The sequence below is a fragment of the Neodiprion pinetum genome, chromosome 3 (assembly GCF_021155775.2).
Source record: "Neodiprion pinetum isolate iyNeoPine1 chromosome 3, iyNeoPine1.2, whole genome shotgun sequence".
NCBI classification, from domain to species: Eukaryota; Metazoa; Arthropoda; class Insecta; order Hymenoptera; family Diprionidae; genus Neodiprion; species Neodiprion pinetum.
The window spans coordinates 36,643,973-36,661,732 of NC_060234.1; the positions used below are offsets into that span (position 1 = coordinate 36,643,973).

At 38.5% G+C, this 17,760-nt stretch overlaps 3 protein-coding genes and 2 long non-coding RNA genes across 5 annotated transcripts; 2 read left to right on the plus strand and 3 right to left on the minus strand.

Moving 5' to 3' along the window:
• Nucleotides 1-1,904: 1,904 nt before the first annotated feature.
• On the minus strand, nt 1,905-3,868 carry LOC138190697 (uncharacterized). Its single transcript, XR_011176749.1, has 3 exons — nt 3,721-3,868; nt 3,282-3,457; nt 1,905-3,045 (listed from the first exon to the last, which is right to left on the minus strand). It is a non-coding gene; the product is annotated as an uncharacterized lncRNA (long non-coding RNA).
• A 1,249-nt stretch (nt 3,869-5,117) lies between these two features.
• On the minus strand, nt 5,118-6,829 carry LOC124215109 (uncharacterized). Its single transcript, XR_006882275.2, has 3 exons — nt 6,594-6,829; nt 6,429-6,518; nt 5,118-6,363 (listed from the first exon to the last, which is right to left on the minus strand). It is a non-coding gene; the product is annotated as an uncharacterized lncRNA (long non-coding RNA).
• Nucleotides 6,815-10,608, plus strand: Arc42 (Activator-recruited cofactor subunit 42). Its single transcript, XM_046618075.2, has 5 exons — nt 6,815-6,954; nt 7,033-7,132; nt 7,243-7,910; nt 8,108-8,331; nt 8,468-10,608. The coding sequence occupies exons 1-5, from the start codon at nt 6,933-6,935 to the stop codon at nt 8,678-8,680; spliced, it is 1,227 nt and encodes a 408-aa protein (XP_046474031.1). The 5' UTR covers nt 6,815-6,932; the 3' UTR covers nt 8,681-10,608.
• On the minus strand, nt 8,809-15,869 carry vib (phosphatidylinositol transfer protein vib). Its single transcript, XM_046618077.2, has 6 exons — nt 15,712-15,869; nt 15,282-15,312; nt 14,417-14,680; nt 13,848-13,925; nt 13,186-13,566; nt 8,809-12,949 (listed from the first exon to the last, which is right to left on the minus strand). The coding sequence occupies exons 1-6, from the start codon at nt 15,726-15,728 to the stop codon at nt 12,905-12,907; spliced, it is 816 nt and encodes a 271-aa protein (XP_046474033.1). The 5' UTR covers nt 15,729-15,869; the 3' UTR covers nt 8,809-12,904.
• Nucleotides 15,870-16,367: 498 nt separating this feature from the next.
• On the plus strand, nt 16,368-17,497 carry RpS27 (ribosomal protein S27). Its single transcript, XM_046618082.2, has 2 exons — nt 16,368-16,526; nt 17,165-17,497. The coding sequence occupies exon 2, from the start codon at nt 17,166-17,168 to the stop codon at nt 17,421-17,423; it is 258 nt and encodes an 85-aa protein (XP_046474038.1). The 5' UTR covers nt 16,368-16,526; nt 17,165; the 3' UTR covers nt 17,424-17,497.
• Nucleotides 17,498-17,760: the final 263 nt, after the last annotated feature.

Genomic DNA, 17,760 nt, shown 5'->3' on the forward strand with positions numbered 1-17,760 from the left:
AAAATTCAGGTTGTGGTTTTTTGGCTGTAACTTTTGATGCGTTGATCGCAGCGTATTGGAATTGTGCCCAATCCATTTCTCTCGCAAAATCACGTCGATATAGTGCGCCAAAGAATTGATTCCAGCACTTTTCAAAATCGAGAAAATTTTCGCCAAAAACACAAAGGGGTTAGCCTTACTTTTTTTCTGGGCAAAAAACTTTTGGTCTCAGATTCGATATAAATGACCCTTTTCTGACCAATTGGACCCTCAGGAACTCAGAAAACGCAGCGAAAAGAGCGCAGGACCAACAGGAGAGAAATGTCGAGCGAAAAAGCACCTGCTGAAAAATGTTGAAAACACAGGATCTCGTTTATTGGCTGTAACTTTTGATGCGTTGATCGCAGCGTATTGGAATTGCGCCCAATCCATTTCTCTCGCAAAATCACGTCGATATAGTGCGCCAAAGAATTGATTCCAGCACTTTTCAAAATCGAGAAAATTTTCGCCAAAAACACAAAGGGGTTAGCCTTACTTTTTTTTTGGGCAAAAAACTTTTGGTCTCAGATTCGATTTAAATGACCCTTTTTTGACCAATTGGACCCTCAGGAACTCAGAAAACGCAGCGAAAAGAGCGCAGGACCAACAGGAGAGAAATGTCGAGCGAAAAAGCACCTGCTGAAAAATGTCGAAAATTCAGGTTGTGGTTTTTTGGCTGTAACTTTTGATGCGTTGATCGCAGCGTATTGGAATTGTGCCCAATCCATTTCTCTCGCAAAATCACGTCGATATAGTGCGCCAAAGAATTGATTCCAGCACTTTTCAAAATCGAGAAAATTTTCGCCAAAAACACAAAGGGGTTGTAACTTTTGATGCGTTGATCGCAGCGTATTGGAATTGTGCCCAATCCATTTCTCTCGCAAAATCACGTCGATATAGTGCGCCAAAGAATTGATTCCAGCACTTTTCAAAATCGAGAAAATTTTCGCCAAAAACACAAAGGGGTTAGCCTTACTTTTTTTTTGGGCAAAAAACTTTTGGTCTCAGATTCGATTTAAATGACCCTTTTTTGACCAATTGGACCCTCAGGAACTCAGAAAACGCAGCGAAAAGAGCGCAGGACCAACAGGAGAGAAATGTCGAGCGAAAAAGCACCTGCTGAAAAATGTCGAAAATTCAGGTTGTGGTTTTTTGGCTGTAACTTTTGATGCGTTGATCGCAGCGTATTGGAATTGTGCCCAATCCATTTCTCTCGCAAAATCAGGTCGATATAGTGCGCCAAAGAATTGATTCCAGCACTTTTCAAAATCGAGAAAATTTTCGCCAAAAACACAAAGGGGTTAGCCTTACTTTTTTTCTGGGCAAAAAACTTTTGGTCTCAGATTCGATATAAATGACCCTTTTCTGACCAATTGGACCCTCAGGAACTCAGAAAACGCAGCGAAAAGAGCGCAGGACCAACAGGAGAGAAATGTCGAGCGAAAAAGCACCTGCTGAAAAATGTTGAAAACACAGGATCTCGTTTATTGGCTGTAACTTTTGATGCGTTGATCGCAGCGTATTGGAATTGCGCCCAATCCATTTCTCTCGCAAAATCACGTCGATATAGTGCGCCAAAGAATTGATTCCAGCACTTTTCAAAATCGAGAAAATTTTCGCCAAAAACACAAAGGGGTTAGCCTTACTTTTTTTTTGGGCAAAAAACTTTTGGTCTCAGATTCGATTTAAATGACCTTTTTTTGACTAATTGGACTCTCAGGAACTCAGAGAACGCAGCGAAAAGAGCGTAGGACAAGCAGGAGAGAAACGGCGAGCGAAAAAGCACCTGCTGAAAAATTTCGGAAACACAGGATCTTGTTCTCTGGCTGTAACTTCTGATGCGTTGATCGCAGCGTATTGGGACTGCGCCCAATCGAATTCTCTCGCAAAATTAGGTCGGAATAATGCATGAAATAATTTATTCCAGCACTTTACAAAGTGGTGAAAATTTTCGCAAAAAATGGAAAGGGGCCCAAAGCCTTTCCCTACTCGGTTGTCACCTTGTCGTGGTGTAGGGGCTTGGTCGCAATGAGTCTTGATAGTCATTTCGGCGCCGGGATTCCTTGAATCTCGAGGCTGGGCTAACCTCAGGACGAGCGGTCACTCAGACAACCGGCTGAATCCCTCGGGATTGAGTGTGTGAATGGAACGAGTGCGTGGGTTGGTGCGTTGGGGCCCCTGGAGCGATTCCTCGGAGACTAACCAAGGAAGAAGAGTAGTAGCCGACCGACCGGGGCTGCGGGTGAAGTCAGTACCTTTACCGGACCTCTGTGGCGTACTACGGGTAAACGTAAATTCACGGAACCTCGGTTCCATGGCGAAGGTCCCACGAAACCACATGCCCAAAGTGGGAGAACCGCTCCCCGCGGCTGTTTGGAGCCAATCTGAGGGTCAAACCTGGGGCCCCGGGCGCATGCGTGGAGGATTACCTGGTCAGTATTTCCTCATACCCGATGTCCGGTAGGGCAAATCCGGCAAGGTCTTACTCGGCCGGTGGCCTACCCTGCTTCGGATTAGCAGGGGAATCACCGGCCGCGCGACTGGAAAGAGCTAGGGATGGGGGGTTCGCATGGATAGGGCAGACCACCCGATAAACCGACAGCGGCTTCTGTGCGAGGGGATAGGATTTTTTCCAGCGGGGGAAGGTGCCACACCGCGGTGTGGCCGCCATGATGGCCGAACCGTCGTCATTAAACAAGCATTTCAGTATGGATAACTTAACAACAAGTAGGCAGAAGACGAAGCAAGGAGAGGTGCAAGAGCACCTGAATAGCAATGGCACGCAGCGGCACGCGAGGGGAAGAGGCGCGCGCGCGCGAGGTCAGGCACTTGTGCGGGGTATTAGCTGGCCCCCTCTCGAAAGCACGGAGCCGGGGGGTACGCCAGGGCAGGCACTTGCACCCAACGTTTTCTCTTCCTCATCCCTGTCCACCTCCTCGTCTTTGTCACCCTCGTATTTTTCCTCCGATCACCTTTCATCACCGCCAACCACCTCCAACGATCACCGTTAACCACCTCGGGTTATACCTTCAATAGTAATAAATATTCTCAGTATAAGAACACATCAAAAATATCGTGTAAGGATTGATATAATTATTTAATTAATAATAATATAAATTTCATCAGTTTATTCATAGCTACTGAATTTGTGCTTGCGCGAAAAATGAATCGAAATAATTTATTGTAAACATGACAAGTGTAAAAAATTGTAAATAAAATATAATTACAATTGCCATTAAATATTATAAAAATGTTATACTTACTGTGCACAAATCCTCGTCCATCTCGTCCACCTTGTTCTCCTCGTCTTTCTCATCCCCCTCCACCTCGGCCTCCTCCTCGTCCACTTCGATGACCCGCAACCACCCCCAACCACCTCCGACCACCTCCGACCACTTCCAACGACCACCGCTAACCACCTCGGTTTGTACGTCGAATACTATGAAATATTTTTAGCATTAGAACACATAAAAATATTGTGTAAGGATTAATATGATTTTTTCAATGATACATTCCACCAAGAAGATTATAAGAAAATGATAAAAAATTGTAGATATTTTAGTAGCGCATTGATAGCTACTGCATTTGGGCTTGCGCGAAAATTGAATCGAAATAATTTATTGTAAACATGACAAGTGTGAAAAATTTTAGATAAAATATAATTACAATTGCCATTAAATATTATAAAAATGTTATACTCACTGTGCACAAATCCTCGTCTTGTTCTCCTCGTCTTCCTTATCCTCCCTCACCTCGTCCTCCTCCTCGTCCATCTCGATGACCCACAACCACCCCTCACCCCCTCCGACCACCTCCGACCACTACCAACGACCACCGCTAACCACCTCGGGTTATACGTTGAATACTAATAAATATTCTCAGTATCAGAACAAATCAAAAATGTTGTGTAAGGATTAATATAATTTTTATATTGACACATTATACCAAGAAGATAATCAGAAATACTATAAAATGAGCTACGGAGCACTTGTCCTGGAAGTCGAGATTCACCAAGTAGCGGACCTGGAGCGCAGAAGCCACGGAGCGCTTATCCCGAAAGTCGAGTTTCACCAGGTTGCGGACCTGGAGCGCAGAAGCCACGGAGCGCTTATCCCGAAAGTCGAGTTTCACCAGGTAGCGGACCTGGAGCGCAGAAGCCACGGAGCGCTTATCCCGAAAGTCGAGTTTCACCAGGTAGCGGACCTGGAGCATAGAAACTGCGGAGCGCTTTACCTGGAAGTCGAGTTTCACCAGGTAGCCGACCTAGAGCGCAGAAACCACGGAGCGCTTATCCCGAAAGTCGAGTTTTACTAGGTAGCGGACCTGGAGCGTAGAAACTGCGGAGCGCTTGTCCTGGAAGTAGAGTTCCACCAGGTAGCGCTTGTCCTGGAAGTAGAGTTTGACAAGGTAGCGGACCTTGAGCGCAGAAACTACGGAGCGCTTGTTCAGAAAGTCGACATGCACGAGGAAGCGGACCCGGAGCGCAGGATCCAGGAGGTAGAGTACCCGGTACTCGAAATCTGCGGAACGCGATTCTCATACGTCCGCTCTACTGTGCGGTTGTTTCTAGACTGAGGAATTCGGCTGGAGATCGTTGACGTCAAGAGAAAAAAAATTTGGGCGACGTCACTTTCTGAACATCCGAACACCCAAACTTTGGTTTCGAACTTTAATACTATGTATGATGTATGATGTATAATGTATGATGTATAATGTATGATATGATGTATAATGATATTACTTTTCCCATTTCAGACAAGAAATACGCACTTTATCTTTTCTGCCGATTCCAGACTCGAGCGGCTAGGCCTTTCGACGGTCAGCCGGTGACTAAAGATATATTCTTCAGTTAACGGGTCAGCTAATAACGCTGCCGTTCTGCGACGGTTGGATGATAAAAATTTTTGCTTGTACCTCTCAAATGTGTGTTACAATACACTCGAAGTTCTAAGAAGCTTCGCTCTATCTCTCCCTATCAACAAAAAAAAAAAAATCTCCAACAACCACCTTTTTAGGTCTTCAAATCAGAACACTGCGTCAAACACTGTTTCATATACGGAGCATCCATTTCATCTGGATCGAAATTAGCGCATCCGTGATGTATTACAGTGACTCTGAATTTTTTTCCATACGAACACTTTTTGAAAATCAATTCTGCTTTTCTACCCAACGTAGATACTTCACTTGCGACTAGCTAAAACAGCGTTTCAATTCCATGCCTACGAAAATTCAAGATCGAGAGAGCACATGAAAAGTTGTTGGAATAATTATGAATATTAATGTTATGGAATACATCGAGCGCGTGTCGAATAGAATCCCATTTCGAAATGAATAATTCTTCTATTGTCATATTATATTCGTATTATTGTAGATAATCTAGTTTGTCTCCAGGAAAATTATAAAATTTGTAGTATGCATCACGTATTAATCGTAAATGGACTATGTATATTAATATCGTACATGGACCGCATATACATATATAGTTTCTGGTCTCTGCATTATCACTACATCTGATCTATTATTATTTATGATCTATGTATACATTCGTTTCTCGCGTACCTATACTTTAATTAAATCACTATTTTGCTACGAATTTTGGAAGAAATTTATTCTCATTATTAATTTCTTGTATCGCCGACAAGTCGGTAACGCTGCAAGTCCATAAGTGCACAGGCTAAGTACTGACTTGGGCTTACCATTGCGAAGACTGTTAGTCGGAAGGTGAATGCAACCAACATCATGTCGAAATCGGCAACTCTCTGATGTTCTGCAATAAATTCTCAACTCTACCGTTGAAACATCTCAGGGAGCGCAGGCACATGACGATTTTCGGTTGTCACACCAAAGTCCATGGCAACTGTTTTTATATTCTTTAGTCAACGTAGGAGGTGTTTGGTGGTGGTTGGCGGTGGTAGGAGGTGGCAGGTGGCGGGCAGGCGGTGGCAGGAGGCGGACGGAGATGGTAGGAGGTGTTTGGAGGTGATAGGAGATGGTAGGTGGTCGTAGGAGGTGTTTCGAGGTGGTTGGAGGTGATCGGAGGTGGCGAGCACGAGGACGACTCGAACGACGAGCGGGTGGAGGAGGAGGAGGAAGAGATAGTTGGGGTTGGTTGGCGATAGACGCGGTTACGCTTCATATCACGGGGATGATCGAGCTGATCGACATTTCTAAGGCGCAGTCGACAAGTAGTCTTACGTACTCACTTTGTACCGACTCAATCTCAAGCTTTGATACCGACACTCCTTTGGCTGCTACGAACGTCGATGCGAGCTCGTTAGGTAGAGTCGATAGAGCAGAACCCTCCCACGCTCCCAGGCCCACCTGGATCCACTTGCCCGCCAAAAACTGGTCACAAAAATTTAACCAGGGTATCCGTCTTTATGTTCTTCAGTCAACGGCTGAGTACTCACAAAGAGAATTCATAATGACGTGCGGTGAAAATAGTTCCTCAAATTTTAGACCAGTTGACGCCACGTCCCGGAGCGATTGGCGGCGTCATCCTGCAGAATATTTGTGAAATAATAAGCAGCGACAAAATGCTTGCGTAAGATCATATGAGATGCTCAGATACCTACATTGTCACGTTATAAACCGTGGTGTGGTCAATTACGATTTTGACGACAGTAATTTGAACAGTGACTGCCAAAGGAAAACTGTACATCTGACGTCTGGCAACACTGTTCTGTTCATCCCAGCGTCGTACACTGGCTGAATTTCTTCATGTTCTACTGAGGAACTATTTAGTTTGCATCGCGGAGTAGAATATACACATATCTACTCAGCGTAATCAGAGTCGCAAGTCCAAATTACGAAGTTTGATTGTGGCCGTCGGTCTAGAAACGAATAGAGAAATTAATTGTGCGTACGTAATTGACGTACGTATGTGTTCGAAGAGTAATTGAACTGTATCAAATATGCAGACGACGAAAATTATAAGTGAGTCGATACAATTTAGAACAGTGTTGTATATCGTATAGAGGGGAATGTTATTAAAAAACGCTGTAATTGTTGCAGATTTTCTTCATCGCACCTGCAGGATTCAACACAATGCGAGAACTATTGCCTCCATCTCATCATTGCCTGAAACCCATCAAATGCTCTACAAAACATGCAGGTATGTACCTTATCAGAAGAATGATAAAGTATTTATAGAATGTCTTTGAAAAGGTGAAAAGTGTACCCAATTCATATTTGAAATATCTCGCCTATATGCTGTTGTTTCAGAGACTTTGCCGAAGCAGAGTTAAAACCGATTGCGGCAAAGACTGATAGAGAACACCGCTACCCGGAAGATAAGATACAAAAGATGGGGGAGCTAGGTCTGATGGGTATAACAATCCCTGAAAGTCTAGGTGGAACAGGACTGGATTACCTGGCATATGCAATTGCCATGGAAGAGATATCGAGGGGTTGCGCAAGCGCTGGAGTTATAATGAGTGTAAACAATTCATTGTACTTGGGTCCGATAGAGAAATTTGGCAATCAGGAGCAAAAAGAGAAATTTATCACCGGGTTTACCGATGGTAAGAAAGTTGGTTGCTTTGCTCTGAGCGAACCAGGAAATGGATCAGATGCTGGGGCTGCGTCGACAACTGCAAAATTAGATGGAAGCACTTACGTAATCAATGGCACCAAGTCGTGGATCACAAATGGATTTGAATCTGAGGCTGTCGTTTTATTTGCCACCACAGACAAGTCTAAAAAGCACAAAGGAATCAGTGCTGTGATTGCACCCAAGCCAATTAATGGCCTAAGCCTAGGAAAAAAAGAAGACAAACTTGGGATTCGGGGTAGTAGCACGTGTTCTTTGATATTTGAAGACTGCGTTGTACCCAAAGAGAATCTGCTGGGTCAGCCAGGAATGGGCTTCAAAATTGCTATGATGACTCTAGGTAAGAATCCTTTTCCCTCAGCCATATTATTGCCAATGTTGAGTGTATTCCAAATCTGAAAATGATCACAGAATTAGTGCAACATTACAGACCTCCTAAAACATATCTCTTCACAGAAGAACCTACCATTCTCTAATTTTTGACATGATTCTTGTAGAAAGCAACAATCAAATTAATTCTTTTTTCCTTGCTTTCAGATGCTGGTCGAATAGGAATTGCCAGTCAAGCGTTAGGAATCGCGCAAGCATCTCTGGATTGTGCAATGGAATATGCATCAAAGCGCACCGCGTTTGGTAACTCTATATTGAAATTGCAAGCAATTCAACAAAAAATTGCTGACATGGCACTGAAACTTGATAGTGCGCGTCTTCTCACGTGGCGAGCATCTTACTTCAAGGATAACAATAAACCATACACAAAGGTATGTTACTTTTAACAACGACGAAGATTTGTGCATGCTCATATGATGCAAAAAAATGTCCAATTATTCATTTAGAGCATTCCCCAATTCTAATTGATCGTGAAATTGATAAATGCATTGATTGTTTTATATACAGGAAGCAGCAATGGCAAAATTAGCTGCATCTGAAGCAGCAACGTTCTGTGCGCATCAATGCATCCAAATTTTAGGAGGCATGGGGTATGTAACAGATATGCCTGCCGAACGTCATTACAGGGACGCAAGAATTACTGAAATTTATGAAGGAACTTCGGAAATACAGAGACTTGTGATCGCAGGAAACCTTATTAAAGAATATGGTCTTAATTAGTAGTATCATATCTTTAGTTTGCCAAACGTCCGACTCACGACATAATCCACCTTACAATTGCTTTTGCAATAAAGTATTGTGCTACAAATACTGGCACACGTTTAAGCAGTAGTTTTTGCCACTGAAGACTTTGGAAATACCCTACGAGTCACGTTATAAATCTGGAATAACACTACACAACATGTCAAAGTGTAGTGTATTCGATTTTTGTAACTAATCAATTTTGATAATAACTACAGGTATACTTGGGTACTGATGATTTGAAACCATGACGTTTTAGTAATTAAACAATCAAAATTATGTACACATATAATTACTAGTACGTTCATTGCGACTTACTGCAAATAAATAAGTTTGCGAATTGCTGAGCAGTGAATTCTAGATGTTGAGATGTAACCTGTACTTTTATACTTGCACTGGTTTTAGAAATTGCAGCAAATAATAAAGTTTGTAAATAAGAAAAAATTATCTGCAATATCCTTTTGATCCTAGTGCTGAATATACTGAAATTTAACAAATGTTTCACATGGGTCAGAGCATATGTAAATAAATACATAAATTTATCACGTATACGGAATAAAATTCTTGTATATTCAATAGATCTACTGAACTTTCATTCTTGCAGCTATTCAAATTCATAATGTATTTATTTTCGGTATTTTGGATATTGCTGAGCAAGTGAAAATTTCTTTGATATTTTCTGTACACTCACCTGAGTGAATTATTTAACAAAATGTTGAATTCATACAAACAGCAAACTGAAAGTAGGATACATTTGTACACACTCTAAGCATTGCCAAGGAACACAGACTGATGTCGCTAATTATATTGAACTGTAATACACCTAGTATAGAAACATAATTATTATGATAACAATTGTCTATGCATATTTTTGTATATTGACAGGATCAATAAATTTTATACATTGCAGTATCTCTATTTTTATTAGCGTATTGACCTCGTGACTTGTCCAACACATATGGGTACTTCAGGGCCTTTGGCAGCGCTACAGGATTTCCCTCCCAATTTCTTAATTTTTTTTCTCATGGGTAACAACTAGCTTCTCATTAACAATTAGGTAGAATTAGGACAAAAGTAATATGTAGCTATATATAATATATATATACAGTGAAATTCAAATTATGTAGAGATCTATACAGCAACAATTTGCTTCAAGCAACGTAGTAATTTGTAAATCATATATTATTTTGCAGCTAGCCAGCAGTCTTATTTGTTAACATTTCGGGCAAATATTGTTGCTTGGTATTCAATGATATCTTTATCTAACGTAAATAATTAACCAGGGATTATTCTATTTAATTTTGAAATTTTTTTGTTACTTAATATTCCCAGTCAGCCATTTTACAGTAATAATAACTGAGTCAATTTTTTTTTATACTGAACCAAACCGACACCTTACTTTCAAAGCATTACTTTTTAATTCAAAGTTGTATTAAAATTACGTAGTATATTTGCGCGCTAACAGAGATGTGCTAAAACAAATTTCAAAGTAAAAAGTATTACATGAAAATGAAGTTAACCGAAGATGTCCAAAAAGATTACATTCATTGGTTGACTGAAATTTATTAGACAACACGCTTTGTCAACAAATATTCAGCATAGCATAGACTAAGTTAATGAGTTATAAAAACAAAGGTGACGCTTCTTCATATTTTTTCTACATTTTTATAATACATCACATCGTTATATCTGCCAGCATAGTTATCTTCTGAAGTACAATCAGTCATTTACGTTATAGCACATTAATAAGACATTAGTATGCCTAAGAAAAAGAAAATTAAAATCGCCTGTTATCGAACAATGTTCTAAACAATTTCCCATAACGCGTAGAGTTAAAGTTATGTCGAATAACAAACATTACTTGTACGTCAGAGTTTGACATTTAAAAAATTTTCGGCTTTGTGACAGGCGCATGCAAAAAATGCTTGCTTCTAGTCTTAAAAAAAATGACTGGGCACTGTAAAACCAGTTTTAGAGTGTGCGAACAAGTTTTTTGTAAAAAACTGAAAAACTGATATTAGCATCCGTTCAACACATATTATCTCTTTTATATTTTAACAAGGAAAATGCAGTAAGACCCAAAAAAATTATCTAACGTGCATTACAAATAAATGCTGATATAGAGGGATACTAAAATTTTTCATCATTTTCATTCTTATAATATTATATCTCTATCTTCTGGTGAGTGTTAACTTATTTTGCATATTGTTAATACATTATCGCGTACCTACCGGAAAAGGCAAGACAAGGTCTGCCAGGTTAGCTAGTATTATTATAAATGATATAATACATGTTAAAAGGAAACTAATATCGATTTGTCACTTTTTTGGAAAAACAATTTTTGTACATCCTAAAACTGGTACTACAGTTCCCAGTCTTTTTGAGACCTCTTTTTAGTCTATAAACAAGCATTTTTTGCATGCGCCCATAGAACACGTGAAAATTTTTTAAATGTGAAACACCCTAATGTACGCAAATCACTATGTAATAATATTTTGAATTTCACTGTACTTTCTTTTATGTACAGTACACCCTTCCTTCATTCGTCTACTGCTGACAAAATTTCAATTACCTAATTATTTCCATAGCATTTATCGACAGACAGCTAAAATTACTTATATATATATAGTATATATATATATTCGTGTATATATATATATATATATATATATATATATAGTATTATATAGTATATCTGAATTCGTTCAATTTACATAGAATAATTCATATTTATACCTTCAAGATACAACTGGTAGTGGTAATGTGGTTTTAGGATCGTAGTCAAATGCCAAAAAATAAGCCAGCAAATACATTCAACTATTTAGCCTAGCAAAATGCAAATAGCTTGCATTCACCACTTTTCAACGTCATCATAATTATATTCAAGACTTTGAAGAGAGAAGTCGTGTATGAAAACAAATGTAAGAAAACAACAGTTCGATAAAAAAGTTTCCAACATATCAGATGATAAAAATATTTTCGTAATGAACAAACCAATTGTTGGAAAGAAGTGAGCGATAAATTTCAATACTATCACTCTGTCACTTGATAATTGTTAATTTTTTGCATTCAATCGTGGACAATTTTTCATAATTTTAGGTATGATATTTCAAAAGATCGAAGCTGATAGCAAAGTCTGGCAAAGAATAACAAATTGTCAAGTTGACAAATAAAATCATCTAAGGCGACATTTTCAAAACAGAACTCAAATATGTGTGATGTGCTTTAACCGGAGGAAGAAAGAATGATAAAGTAAAAAGTACCGAACGTGATGATTCCATAAAACAAAAAATACAACAACTGATTGTCTATTAACCCTGGAGCATATAATTTAGGAGATAAAAATCTCATCAGGTATACCCATTATTATGTAGGAACAAAGTATTCATTTGTCATGGTATAATATCAGTTTCGCATGGCCAAACTTGGCAAATTAAATGGAATTTTATAAGTTCACAATGTTATAAAACGTATTTAAAGTGGCAAGATTGTAATATTTAAATCTATTCTGCTCGAAATGAATTTTCGGACGTAGTATGGATGAAAATCGAAAAAACGAAATAGAAAGCTGCTAGAACAGTATTTATTGAGCCATGCTCACAAATCGTTTTACGACCGTTGAATGCAGAACATTACTTGTATATATTTTTGTTTCTTTTACGATTAATTTACCTTGAACACTTGTTTCATTACTATAAATGGACTAGGCTGACAGTTTTATAAGCGGTAGGTTCTTTTTTTTTTAAATATTTGACTACGATTTTCATACAGTGCTACTTTTGAGCACCCTGCACTCACACAAGCCTTTGTTGATTGCTTGTTAACGAACGTTTATAATTAATATTATCCAGCTACTATGCTATTTATTATTATTATTATTATTGTTGTTATTGTTGTTTAATTGTTTATATTGGTTGCCATCAAACCCCATTTGAAATAATCATTACTTTAGTAGGGCCCCCCAGATTTAATATTTTATATTATTAATAATAGTAATCTTTGACAATAGGTACATCTATCTAAAACACTTGTAAATATAAATAAATTAAAATGGTGGTAATAATAATAATACATGCATTGCTGTATTCTAGACAGAAAAAATCTGAAAACAGCCACGGTCGCAGAAACCAAGTACAGCTGTATATACCTATGTGTGTTTATAGTGAAATCGTTTAAACTTATCCATAAGTGAGCACCAATGTCTCAATCTTCAGCCCGCATACCTCGTACTTCGCCTTGGTGTCGTTGCTAGAAACAATTTAAATACCATACTCAATAAGCAAGAGTAAAAAAATTTTGGAATTATTGTACCAGCCAATTTTTTCATCCTATTTGTTTATGTGATAATTTTTCAAAATTCATTTAATTATGGCGAGAATTTATTTTCACAAACGCAATAACATGTAAGTAACTATTCAAAATTTCTATTCAGTAAGTGTGTTGAAAAAAAAAATTCAATTTACGGTGATGATAGTAATACTTACTCTATCTAATTCTTCTTTAGTATTATCCTCAATGGCCCTAATGTCTGCCATTGTTAATCCTGACCAACGGTCCATCCAGCAGAAGACTTGTCGATGGAAATTGGTAAATAAACGTCTTTCCGCCTTCTGGATAAAGTTTTCAACTCGGGTCTGCAGACCAAACCACTTAAACTCACAAGTTACCAATTTGTAACAAGTCATTACAGGCTGAACATTATTTTTCCAGTCCTTGCCAACCAGCGGCCCTCGGCCCGTCTTTTTGGAATGGAACGTAGATGGATCTTCATCCGCTTTATAATCGGCACTTGCTATTGGATCATTAGCTATGTCTATGTAAACAACTTCTCGAATTTTCAATTTATCAGCAGGTAATTCGTGCACCTAAAATTATATTACATTGACCGGTTAGATTATCCCAATGATTAGATAAGATGAACGATTCGTGTTCGAGATAGTAGGGCAGCTCATTGATTTTTTGACTTGAAAATTGAAGATGCTTCAGCGCTATTAAAACAAATAATGGAGAACCCATATTTTAATGACAACGATACAAAACTTCAATGTATTCAGCTTGCAGCATAGCTAATAGTGACTAATCCAATCCAATTTTTCAAGTCAAACTTCAATCTGTTGTCTATATTGAATAGTTAATGAGAGCTTACATTATTTTGGTTTCCTACATCTCCAATGTGGAACGATTCAATCATAATAATAAAATTGTCCTTCATGTATCCTGGGTTCTGAAAAGCGGTGAAAAGGTTACTTCAGACAAATAGAAATATGAGTATGAATCCATCAAACTAAAGCATGCACCTGTTTAGAAAAATAATAGAGATAATTCGCGATATGACTCAACCGATATCAAATAACATCACACGCAGTGAATTTATTAATCTAAGCACATTTAATATATTTGCTATCCATAGGCAAGGCATTTCTTCACTGGTAAGAGTTGATATCATCAAAACCAAGGTCATAGCCTTGCCGAGGATAGCTCGTTTATGTAAATGAGCATATTTGGTGAAATTAATGTTTAGAAATAATTTTATATATCTTTGCACAAACGAAGCAGGCAAAAACGAAGGGATCTTAAATCATCAATGATTTTGAAAATTGATGATTACACATTTTACATTGCAGCATAAACTCCAAAACAACAAATGGTCTGTATTTCTATGCGAATAATATTGAATGTGACCTTAATAGATAATACTTAGTAATTGCCAATTACAGTTATCACTGTTTTGCAGTAGGGATAAGCATTCCACGCTTCTTCATGTATTTCCAAAGAGTTTTTTGGTAATAAGAGACGGATGAATGCTGGCACTTTGCTTGCTAAATGGTAGATTTTATACGTGTATTGCCCTGAAGAGTACTTTCCTCCAAGCAACGGATAGTCTGTGAATGGCTCATTTTTCAAAACTTCTATTCCTTCTCCACCTCCTGTGTTGTTTTTACTCGCCTCAGCGACAGAGTAAAGTTGTGCCACCTGGTACTATAAACATATAATAATTAATTGAAAGAGATATAGGAGAATAGTAATTTCATCAAGCATGAAATGAGGAATCATGTTGCAACTTCTGTTTTTATCTTATATCTCAACCGAAATAATTCGAACTAGATACATATAAGGTGCAAATAAGTTTACAGACAAACACCTGGATTCAATGATATAAACTTAATCCAATGAAGAATCTCAAGTAACAGATAGGCTTGATATAATTATCATGAAAAGAAAACGACTGGACATATTTATCTTGGATGTGTTACATGCAATTGCTCTGCATATCACGTAGGGACAACCGGTAAAATTGATATCTAATTTTTTTTTAAACTGGCAATCTAATAGCAGTGTATTCGGCATATCTAAGCAGCGTGTAAGATCCCGGAATGTTACTGTGCCGTACAATTAAATGCGTAGAAATACGGAGTAAACAATGTTTAGGTGAGTTGTGACTTGGAGATATTACGCAATGTCTGGAAACGTTCAATTAACATTTGCTTCCTAGCATATGAATGAAGAGGCAGGTTTTAAAATGGTGAAATAAAATGAACCCAGAATATCCAATAATATTCAATCTTCATTATTGACTTACCTCTTCGACGGTGAGGGGAAGAGTGACACGGCTGTGAACAAAAACAATATAGAGTATTACAATACTGTCAAACTTTAACACTTTGGATCTGTGGCCTTGAACTGTTTTCTCCTAGCACCAAATGGCACATACAATGAAAACACGAGTTACTTTACTGCTTGCAATATGACTAATCAAAAAATAATCTATACATTAGCATAAAATATCGAAGTATTTGGACGTAGTTTATTTCTCTCTCTTTTTTTTTGTTACGCTAGCCCCTTCTTGCGCCAATACCCCTCAGAAAATTGTAGGGATGAGGCTGCCCTCCCCCCTACCCGTCGCCGTTAAAGATTAGCAACCACCCTCCAGCTTTTGATCAGAATTTGAAGAAATCCAGCCATACGGCTTAAGCGAACTACCTCGATATAAATTAATCGAAAACACTCACAATTCCTTGATCAGCATTTTAGTCAGCAAAGCACATGGACCGGAGATAAATTATCTTTGACGGGGAAAAGGCCACCCTTCCTTCGCTAGGTTCGCTATCTCTTTGCCAACAGCTACACACACACTACCGCCGGCTGCGACTTGCTAGTGCTGCTGCCTGCTGGCACGATACCGCCTCCCCGCCCATTCCACACTCGCAATGACGTCATTCTGTACACTCCGTAACAGAAGTTTTATTTACTAGCTATTCGCGATAGCCTTGTTACAACTGGAAAATAAATCAAGCATATGAATCGGAGCAGACCTCAGACGGGGAATCCAAATGATTCGCTGCAAATTTTAAATTGATTGTCGGCCACATTTACGGTCTGAAATCATGAGGCTGATTTTTTCAACCGAAAAAACTTGCGTCGTATGTAACTAGAAAGTATACGTATATATGTATACACCGCAGTATGTTCGCCTCGAAGAATTGAAAATATCTGGAAATCGATTCTATGTATTCAACGTGGTGTTGCATTTTATTGTAATGGATTCTGTTTAAAGATTTACGATTAATAACGTAATAAGCAAAAATACGTCGTTTCAAAATATTTCCTCAATCATTACAGGCTTCGTGTCGTAGATTTGATCAATATTGTAATCGATGTTTTCATTACTCAGTTATAGGTTTTTTTTTCCATCAGTTGGTACTTGCTCGTCAGAGACGCATAATATCCCTGCTACCTTCGCTCCTTTCCAGTTCTGCGTTCGCGCTACAAACACGTGGCTGGAGTTTTAGTTGTCGAATTTAAGGTGAAACATTGAATAAATCACGTAAGTAAAAGCTCTAATACGTCTATCCAGTATTACTGTAATTTATTATGATACATTTATCCAACAATCCAGCTCCTGAGTATTGATAACCGTACCGGGTTGCATCTCGGGGTACCCAAACGTCGCCGCCTCTTCTCGATAATTCTGCTTTGTATCGGATATATTTTCCACCTAAAATACGTTAACATTTAAAAAAATAAGACTACCCACACTTGTACCGCGAATTACTGCCCGATTGGTTGAAAATTTTGCTCACATCATCGGAAAATACAGTATACCTTTTCTCACTATCTTGTGTCAAGTTGCACAAGACCTGCAGGCATGGTGAAGCAAAATTATAGGTTGTAATTCGCGTTCACATTACAACTTTTCCATAAGATTGGAATATCCGTTTCCTATGTTTCATTTCTCAAGAATCTTCGATTACACTAATGAATTCCATCTGTAAATAAAAGAAAACAAAATAAACGTATATATAATCTGTTCATTTCTTAAACGCTAGTCGCATTATTCGCAGCCTATATACAAAATAACAAGTTTTATTTTTGACTTTTTGAAAAATACGATTCTGAAGTACAGTTTTGAAAAGCCCAACTTGTAACATGATTAACCAAATGTTTCTTTTCTTTGCTATCCAGAATGCCCTTGGCTCGCGATTTCCTGCATCCCAGTCCAGCTGAGGAAAAGAGGCGCCACAAGCTGAAGAGATTGGTCCAGAAGCCGAACAGTTATTTCATGGATGTCAAATGTCCTGGTTGCTATGCAATCAAGACTATCTTTTCGCACGCGCAGCGTGCTGTTGAATGTGACGGATGCCGCACCATCCTCTGCACATCTACCGGGGGCAAGGCTCGCCTCACCGAAGGATGCTCTTTCAGAAAGAAGCCCCAATGCTAATGTATTGGACTCGCCTAATGACTACCTTTACATTCAATAAATAAACATTTCAAAAAGGAAACAAAAAAATTTAACTCAAGTGTCTGTTACTATGCTCATACCTTCCATTTTGCATCGAATCCAGATTTAGCGTGGTGTCATTTTCAAATATACCATTTAAGCTGTATTGAATAACAATACTAATTTTAATTTACTGTGTTAATATTATATAAATTTCCAAGCTGACAAATATCACACACTAATCTTGTGAATTTGTCTGCATTTGAATACTGATCAAATTATTCATGAACATGGGACTTCCTGGCATTTGCAAAACAGTAAATACATCGAAATTATC